The 9,831-nt window shown below is 53.1% G+C and overlaps 1 protein-coding gene across 1 annotated transcript; it reads left to right on the top strand.

The window, feature by feature from the left end:
- The first annotated feature begins 2,056 nt into the window (after positions 1 to 2,056).
- On the top strand, positions 2,057 to 8,746 carry LOC138062124 (uncharacterized). The gene is made up of 2 exons (XM_068918384.1): positions 2,057 to 2,228; positions 7,110 to 8,746. The coding sequence occupies exon 2, from the start codon at positions 7,176 to 7,178 to the stop codon at positions 8,556 to 8,558; it is 1,383 nt and encodes a 460-aa protein (XP_068774485.1). The 5' UTR covers positions 2,057 to 2,228; positions 7,110 to 7,175; the 3' UTR covers positions 8,559 to 8,746.
- The last annotated feature ends 1,085 nt before the right edge of the window (positions 8,747 to 9,831 follow it).

The raw sequence follows: 9,831 nt of genomic DNA, 5'->3' as shown, positions 1-9,831 counted from the left end.
ACTCACAACATGTGCCTAGCTCCTTCTCCTCCCTTCCTCCAACTTACCACTGCCCTCCTCACGCTTTCTGACCGGAGCACCCACTCTCCTCCAGCGCCTGCCTAACATGTGCAGGCCCACACGGAGAGCACCATGGCCTCCACCCCTTTGGTCCTGACATCCACACGGCTCTCACATAAGCACTCCCATCCTCCTTCCACTCACCTCCTACAACTTACAACTGCCCTCCTCACACTTTCGGACTGGAGCAGCCACTCTCCTCGAAAACCTGCCTAACATGCACAGGCCCACACGGGGAGCACCATTACCTCCACCCTTTTGGCTCTGACATCCACACGGCTCTCCCACAACCACTCCCATCCTCCTTTCCCTCACCTCCTACAACTTACCACTACCCTCCTCACACTTGCTCACTAGAGCAGCCACTCTCCTCCAACGCCTGCCTAACATGCACAGGCCCACACGGGGAGCACCACTGCCTCCACCCTTTTGGCCCTGACATGCCTACGGCTCTCCCACAACCACTCCCGCCCTCCTTTCTCTACCCTAGTCCAACTTACGACTGCCCTCCTCACACTAGCCCACTAGAGCAGCCAATCCCCTCGGACACCTTCCTAAAATGTACAGGCCGACACAGGGAGCACCATTGCCTCCACCCTTTTGGTTCTGACATCCACACGGATCTCCCACGAGCACTTCCATCCGACTTCCCCTCACCTCCTACAACTTTCCACTGCCCTCCTCACACTTGCCCACTAGAGCAGCCACTCTCCTCCAACGCCTGCCTAACATGCACAGGCCCACACGGGGAGCACCATTGCCTCCACCCTTTTGGTCCTGACATCCACACGGCCCTCCTACAATCAATCCCGTCCACCTTTTCCTCACCTCCTACAACCTACCACTGCCCTCCTCACACTTTCTGACTGGAGCAGACACTCTCCTCCAACGCCTGCCTACCATGCACAGGCCCACTCGGGGAGCACCGTGCCCTCCACCCTTTTGGCCCTGACATACACACGGCTCTCACACAAGCACTCCGGTCCACCTTCCCCTCACCTCCTACAACCTACGACTGCCCTCCTCACACTTTCGGACTGGAGCAGCCACTCTCCTCCAACACCTGCCTAACATGCACAGGCCCACTTGGGGAGCACCATTGCCTCCACCCTTTTGGCCCTGACATCCACACGGCTCTCCCACAACCACTCCTGTCCTCCTCTCCCTCACCTACTCCAAATTACCACTGCCCTCCTCACACTTGCCCACCACCACTCCCACCCACCTCCAACCCCTTCTGCACCACTCAAACCAGCCACCAGGTGGTGCAATGCGTCAAACCGTGGCACCCTCCATATGCCTAGGCCACACTCACAACATGTGCCTAGCTCCTTCTCCTCCCTTCCTGCAAGTTATGATTGCCCCCCTCACACTTTCTGACCGGAGCAGCCACTCTCCTCCAACGCCTGCCTAACATGTGCAGGCCCACATGGGGAGCACCATTGCCTCCACCCTTTTGGCCCTGGCATCCACACGGCTTTCACACCACCACTCCCGCCCTCCTTTCCCTATCCCAGTCCAGCTTACAACTGCCCTCCTCACACTTGCCCACTAGAGCAGCCACTCTCCTCCAAAGCCTGCCGAACATGTGCAGGCCCACACGGGGAGCACCATTGCTGTGGAAGGTATTTTGGGAAGTCGGCTACGTGATGAGAGACATGAAGACACGGCTGCAAGAACTGCTTGGATGTAACTGTGTGTCAGGAGGCAATGTGAAATGCGCCTGGGTCGCGTGGATTTGGGGAAGTGTCTGGTTGAGCGGATGTGGGGTTGAGGCTAGGTTTTGTATCAGCAAAAATGCCGGTACAAACAGGCTGACAGCATCTGGCTGTCAGGCATGATAAGTAACTAATGTTAGCAACCTATAAGGAGCTTGGCTGTTGCAATATGTATGAGCTAATTAACTCTATTATATAAGTCATGAAAATGTGCAAATAAACTGAGGCTTGTGATCATCATCGGATGAGCATGTCTCCCGTTGCTTCTGACAAATGGTGACCCCGACGTGATCCACGGCGGAGCAACGAGGTGGGCAGGTCCTTTGCAGCGAGGACAGCTAAAACACAGCGAAGAAAACTGTGTCGAGCCCCGGGCGTTCGCATCGGCGTACCCGGCTGATACGCGCTGCCGAGACCTTGGAGAGCTGCAACAGCGCTGACGTGAATCAGGTATGCAGAGGCAAGCAGCGTATAACCTTTTTACCAGCTTCCTGCAAAAAAGGCAAGTTAAGGGGCTGGACCTCCAAAAAGAGCTTCCTGGCTTACTGGCCTACGGACACTCCCAGGGCTGTTTTCTGAATCCTCATACAGTCCATGAGTTGTCCGAGTGGCGTAAGCTGGGTGATAAGCTCTGGGAGGCTGCGATTGATGGAGATAAGTTGGCCAAAAAGTTGGGTAAAACCTGGAGGGCCGTCCATAATGAGTTGCTGCAATACCAGGCTGAGCAGCGGGCGGCAGAGCAGGCCTCTGCCGCACATGAAAAAAATAAGACTTATGGCACGGACTGGCCACGAGATATTCCCCTACCCCCGAGTACGTCTACTGTCTATTTGCCCCCCCCCTCCCCTCCTCCTCCCCCTCCTTCTCCTCCTCCTGGCGAGTCGGCTCCTGCGGGCTCGGCCCCTGACAAGAATGCGGCTTCGCCCCCCCCTTCCCCGGAGCCGCCCCCGGGGGCGGAAGCCGACTTGGCTGATGCCATGGCTAAGGACCGTCGGGAGGCCTGGGCTGCGCTCGCCAGGGAGAGTCTGGAACGGGGGGACGCGGATGTGCTGCAGGCGGCGGAGCAGCTTGCCTGCCCCGTCGCCTTCCAGGTGGTTCCGGGGGGCAGCGTGCAGGCAGTGATAACCGCCCTAGATTGGAAACTTTTGTCGCAATTGCGGGCGACTGTCAGTCAGTTTGGGGCCCATAGTGAACCAGTGAGGCAAATGCTTGACTACCTTTGGAGCACGCAGATACTTCTGCCCGCGGATTGCAGAGGGATAATTCGGCTGATTTTTACTCAGCATCAACAATTGTTGTTTAATGCCCATTGGCAGAGCTTGGTTCACGAGTTGGTGGCTTGCCAAGACAGCCGGGCGACCCCTTACACGGCGTGACGGTGGAGGAACTTATGGGCATCGGCCCATTCCTCCGCACCGAGGCGCAGGTCCTGCTGGGCCCCGATAAGTTAATGGAGGCGATGCAGTTGGTGCGCCGTGCCATTGATCGTGTTAAGGAGCCCGGTGGTGTACCAGTGTACATGGGCATTAAACAAGGTAGAGATGAGACGTTTGGAGCCTTTATCGATAAGGCTGCAGCAGCTATAGAGAGAGCTGGGGTTCCTGAGTACATGCGGGGCGCCTTGCTGAAGCAGTGCGCCCTACAAAATTGTAATACTACTACTCGTAACATTCTGAGCACCCTCAGTGCCAATTGGACGATTGAGGAGGCATTGGAAAGGTTGGCCCAGGTACCTATTGGACCCCAGGCCCTGGTACTGGAGGCCATTAAGCAACTAGGTGTCGGGTTACAGGAACAGGCTAGGACGTCTCAGACGCAGGTCTTAGCAGCTCTTGCACCTCTCCAAGCGTCAGTGGCCACCCGGCAGAATGTGGGGCGAAGTTTCCCCCGAGTGAAATGCTACCGCTGCGGGCTCCCGGGTCATGTCCGGAAGGAATGTACCGCGTCTGGTGTCTGGTGTGCTAGATGTCGTTCAGACAGCCACAACATTGGTGCTTGCCGTCGCCGTTCGGGAAACTTCAGTGGGAGCGCGAGTCGGAGCAGCCGCGCACAGACACAAGTAGCTGTTACACAACTTCCCAGCTCAGACCAGCAACGAGAGGGAGTCTCGGACTTGACCTGGCATCCGCTGTAGACGTTAGCCTCCTGACCACTCAGCCCCATCGCATTCCTACTGGGGTGTACGGTCCTGTCATGATTCAAAACAAGTCTGTGGGGGCATTGTTGCTCGGCCGATCATCAGCATCAATGTTGGGACTCTTTGTTCTACCTGGCGTCATTGACGCTGATTATACCGGAGAAATAATGATAATGCTGCACACTCCTTTTCCACCCATACGGATAACCAAAGGACAACGTATTGCTCAATTAATCCCGTTGGAACAACTTACAAAGGAAATACCCTCGCTAGCCAACAAGGACCGGGGGGGACAAGGATTCGGTTCCTCCGGGGGACTGACTCTCCTGACCTTGACTCTAAATGATCGACCTAGACATAAAGTTGAACTTGCCTATAATGATCAACAAGTGACTCTTATGGCTCTTTTGGATACTGGCGCAGACTCTAGCATAATCGCCCCGTCACAGTGGCCCCAGGGATGGCCCCTGTTTCCATCAAACACTACGGTCACCGGGGTTGGGGGCATGACGTTTGCGCAACGAACACCTACATTGAAAGTAAAGCTAGAGGGGCGACAAGTTTCTGCTGTGTTTTCTGTGGTACAACTACCACCAATGGTGCAGTGCCTAATCGGCAGAGATATACTCGCTCAATTAGGGGTTGTGCTCACGAATGAACACCCTTTAGCCTTTTAGCCATTGCTTGGACTTTCCCAATTCCCATTACCTGGACTACCAACACACCGGTATGGGTTAAGCAATGGCCACTAAAACGGGAAAGTCTGTTTCATGCTCATCAATTAGTAAACGAGCAATTCCAACAAGGCCATTTACGTCTATCCACTAGTCCATGGAACTCCCCAATATTTGTCATAAAGAAGAAATCGGGCAAATATCGACTGCTACATGATTTGAGGGAAATCAACAAGCAAATGGAGCCCATGGGTGCCTTACAACCAGGGTTGCCTAACCCAGCCATGATTCCTGAACATTGCTCCCTGCTGATCATCGATTTGAAGGACTGCTTCTTTACCATCGACCTGCACCCTCAGGATCGGAAGCGATTTGCTTTCACTTTGCCCTCCCTCAACAGAGAGGGTCCAAATCAACGGTTTGAATGGACAGTGTTGCCACAGGGCATGCGTAATAGCCCTACGTTATGTCAGCTGTATGTAGCTGCGGCATTGCAGCCTCTACGTGAGCAATGGAAACATGTCGTAATATATCATTATATGGATGATATATTATTTGCCCAAGCTACTCCTTTTTCTGACAGCCAAATTGAGCATGTTCAGCAGGTGTTGCAATGCTCTAATCTGGTGATCTCTCCGGACAAGGTTCAACAAGTATCACCATGGAAGTACCTAGGTTGGGTACTTACTGATAAAACTGTTTCCCCTCAGAAGCTGCAATTACAATCACGGCTGCGGACCCTTAATGATGCGCAGAAATTTTTGGGAGACCTGCAGTGGCTGCGGCCCATAGTGGGCATCCCAAATGAATTGCTGGAGGGACTCCGCCCGCTTCTGAGGGGCACGGACCCTACGACAAAACTCAACATCACTCCGCATCAAAGAAACCTTATACAACAGATTGTAGACCGTGCGCTTGTGGGACATGTACACCGCCTTAATGCTACCGTCCCGGTTGATCTTGCTGTATGGCTGGGGCACCGATACCTAATCGGGGCTCTAGTGCAACTAAGGGGCACCGGAGAGTTGGGTATCCTCGAGTGGGTGTCCCCTGCTTTACAGCAGATTAAAACCTTAGTACAACAAGTAGAGGTTTTGGCAGATTTGATAAAATGAGGAAGGGAAAGAATCTTACAAGTTCAAGGTTGTGAGCCTTCTACGATATATCTACCCATGCGAACGAAAGACTCCTTACGATGGTATTTGCAGACTAGTGAACATTTACAAGAAGCACTGCTTGGTGCCGGTTCCGTGATTAAAACTAATAGCTTTAAGTCTCCATTATTACGATGGATCGGACAATGGAACTGGATGACATGCCCCAAGAGAGAGAGGAACCCTATAAAGGACGCTATAACAGTATATACTGACGCAGGGCGAAAATCGCGTCGGGCCGCCGTCACCTGGCAGGACAATAGTGTTTGGCAACAAACATTGCTCAATGCTACACCAGCAGATACGCTCCAAACCATGGAGTTGTCTGCTGTGGTTTGGGCACTGCTACACTTGCTAGGGCCCCTTAACATTGTCACTGACTCACTCTATGTGGCTGGTGTGGTTGAGCGCATCGAGGATGCCCTGGTTAAGGATGTCAAAAATGAATGCCTCCTTGCGCTCTTACAACAGCTAAGACGAGCGGTAAAACTTAGGGAACACCCATATTGCATTATTCATGTCCGTAGTCACAAATGGAATATTGGTCTTGGCGCGGGCAATGCCAGGGCAGACAAATTGGTCTCTCTCTCGGCAACCGCCCCCGTGGCCAAGACCACTTTGGCTAGGGAGACTCACTCCATATTTCACCAGAATGCTAAGGGTCTCTGCCGAGAGTTTGGCATAACGCATACAGAGGCTCGCGGCATAGTCCGCGCATGTCCCATCTGCAGTGACCACAATGGCGGTTGCAGCTTAGGTTTGGGGGTCAATCCCAGAGGACTCTCCTCGAATGAGTTGTGGCAAATGGATGTCACACACATCCCCACTTTTGGGCGCCTAAAATATGTGCATGTGTCTATTGACACCTATAGTAAGTTCATCTGGGCAACAGCCCAGGTGGGGGAGAGAGCCTTGCATGTTGAACGACATTTACTTGGTTGTTTTGCTGTTATGGGTGTACCGCAACAACTAAAAACAGATAATGGGCCTGCGTACACCAGTCGTAGAATTGAAAAGTTTTTAGCAACGTGGGGGGTTCGCCACATTACGGGCATTCCCCACTCCCCTACGGGGCAAGCTATCGTGGAGCGGGCACACAATACCCTGAAACAACATTTAAAGCATCACGAGGGAATCGCTGACCCACATTCTCGACTGCTGAAAACCCTTTTCGTCCTAAACCACCTATGTGTATTCGGCGAGGCGCGTCATCCGCCCGTTCTTATACACACCGGCACCGTGCCTCGAAGCCGAGATCATAATAATATCTAGGTCCGGTACAAGGATCTGCGAACCGGCTTATGGCAATTGCCTGCAAAGGTTCTGTTTTGGGGAAGGGGCTATCTTTGTGTTTCTGCCCCGACAGGTCCGTTGTGGGTACCTGCGAAGTGGACGAAACCTGCTCTCGATCCTTTCGCTACGGCAGTGTCTGATGCAGCTGACCCTCCAACAGCTAAAGGGTCCGAATAAGGGGAGAGTGCCAATATGGCTTCGCGGTTGTTGCCTTATAACACTGTGCCTTACCAGCTCTGCCTTTTACTTTGCTTCCCCTCCAAATGTGTGGCTAACATGGGCTACGAAAACGCATACCACTTCCTTCTGTCTGGCTTTAGCGTCGGCTACTGACCCTTTTCGCACATGCCTGGTGGGTATACCTGGGTTTAATGTATCCGATTTTGCTACGTTGTCCACGGGCCGATGTGATGGCCAACTTACTGATAGGGAATGTACAGCAAGACTCTTGGCAGCTCTGAACAAAACTATACCGTGGGACCCCCAGGAGATCAGGCTCCTGGGAAGCCGAATGCTAAATAGTTCGGCAAATGAGTCGGGATGCATTGAATTGGGCAACTTTAGGTGGGGTGTGGACGATCCCACGTTTTGGCTTACTCCCAGGAGCTACCCCTTTTGGAATAAAACATACATGTGCGGTCCCTATAGAACCTACGGATGGGGACCGAGAGATGTAAAGGTTTGGGCTAATGACAGTGCAAAAGCATTACCTCGTAATACCTATTTAATTTGTGGGGATCGGGCCTGGCAGGGAATCCCAAGGCATGCCCACGGGGGCCCGTGCTACCTAGGGAAATTGACCCTTTTCATGCCAAATGTTACCGTGATGTCACACCTCTTGTTCAACAAGACTCACCGTGAAAAGAGAACCCTATCTGCACTTACTCCCGACTGCAGCGATCAAGTCGAACTCTGGGTGCCCACAGCTAATTTGTTTGCCTCCATAGTCCCCGGGGTGGGTACTGCTCATGCACTCCGTACTATCAGCAAACTCGCTTGCTGGATGGTGAAACAATCCAACGTGACGACTCAGGTCCTTAGTGAATTGGCACAAGATATGGAGAACCTGCAACATCAGGTCCTCCAGAATAGAGCTGCCATTGATTTTTTGCTATTGGCACACGGCCATGGTTGTACGGAGTTCGAAGGTATGTGCTGCTTCAATCTATCCTCTAATTCTGAGTCTGTTCATAAACAGCTGCAATGGCTCAAAGATCACACCAAGGACATTAAGGTCCTCAATAACCCATTGGACAGCTGGCTCACTTCTCTTGGCATTGGCCCCTGGCTCAAAACCTTGCTCATGTACGGCATAAATGTAGGACTTATGCTGCTGCTGCTTTTGCTGATATTACCTTGCTTAGTTTCCTACCTTCGCAAGCTGTTTTTGCGCTTACTTGCCAAAGTACAGATTAACTATGCCCTACTACAAGAAAGCGGGGGACGTGTGGAAGGTATTTTGGGAAGTCGGCTACGTGATGAGAGACATGAAGACACGGCTGCAAGAACTGCTTGGATGTAACTGTGTGTCAGGAGGCAATGTGAAATGCGCCTGGGTCGCGTGGATTTGGGGAAGTGTCTGGTTGAGCGGATGTGGGGTTGAGGCTAGGTTTTGTATCAGCAAAAATGCCGGTACAAACAGGCTGACAGCATCTGGCTGTCAGGCATGATAAGTAACTAATGTTAGCAACCTATAAGGAGCTTGGCTGTTGCAATATGTATGAGCTAATTAACTCTGTTATATAAGTCATGAAAATGTGCAAATAAACTGCGGCTTGTGATCATCATCGGATGAGCATGTCTCCCGTTGCTTCCGACACCAAATTACCACTGCCCTCCTTACACTTCCCCCCAACACTGCCACCCACCTCCAACCCCTTCTGCACCACTCAAAACAGCCACCAGGTGGCGCAATGCCTCAAACCCTGGCACCCTCCACATGCCTAGGCCACACTCACAACATGTGCCTAGCTCCTTCTCCTCCCTTCCTGCAACTTACGATTGCCCACCTCACACTTTCTGACCGCAGCAGCCACTCTCCTCCAATGCCTGCCTAACATGTGCAGGCCCACACGGGGAGCACCATTCCCTCCACCTTTTTGGCCCTGACATCCACACGGCTTTCACACCACCATTCCCGCCCACCTTTCCCTTCCCTAGTCCAACCTACGACAGCCCTCCTCGCACTTTCTGACTGCAGCAGCCACTCTCCCCCAACGCCTGCCTAACATGTACAGGCCCACACGGGGAGCACCATGGCCTCCACCCTTTTGGCCCTGACATCCACACGGCTCTCCCACAACCACTCCCATCCGCCTTCTCCTCACCTACTACAACCTACGACTGCCTCCTCACACTTTCTGACTGGAGCACCCACTCTCCTCCAGCGCCTGCCTAACATGTACAGGCCCACACGGGGAGCACCATTGCCTTCACAGTTTTGGCCCTGATATGCCTACAGCTCTCCCACAAGCACTCCCATCCACCTGCCCTTAACCTCCTACAACCTACGACTGCCTCCTCACACTTTCTGACTGGAACAGCCACTCTCCTCCAAAGCCTGCCTAACATGTACAGGCCCACACGGGGAGCACCGTGGCCTCCACCCTTTTGGCCCTGACATGCCTACGGCACTCCCACAACTACTCCCGTCTCCTTCCCCTCACCTCCTGCAACTTACGACTGCCATCCTCACACTTGCCCACTAGAGCAGCCACTTTCCTCCAACGCCTGCCTAAAATGTACAGGCCCACACGGGGAGCACCATTGCCTCCACCCCTTTGGTCCTTACATCC

This window comes from Struthio camelus, chromosome 24 (assembly GCF_040807025.1).
Source record: "Struthio camelus isolate bStrCam1 chromosome 24, bStrCam1.hap1, whole genome shotgun sequence".
Taxonomy (NCBI): domain Eukaryota; kingdom Metazoa; phylum Chordata; class Aves; order Struthioniformes; family Struthionidae; genus Struthio; species Struthio camelus.
This window is presented reverse-complemented; position numbering and strand designations above follow the sequence as displayed.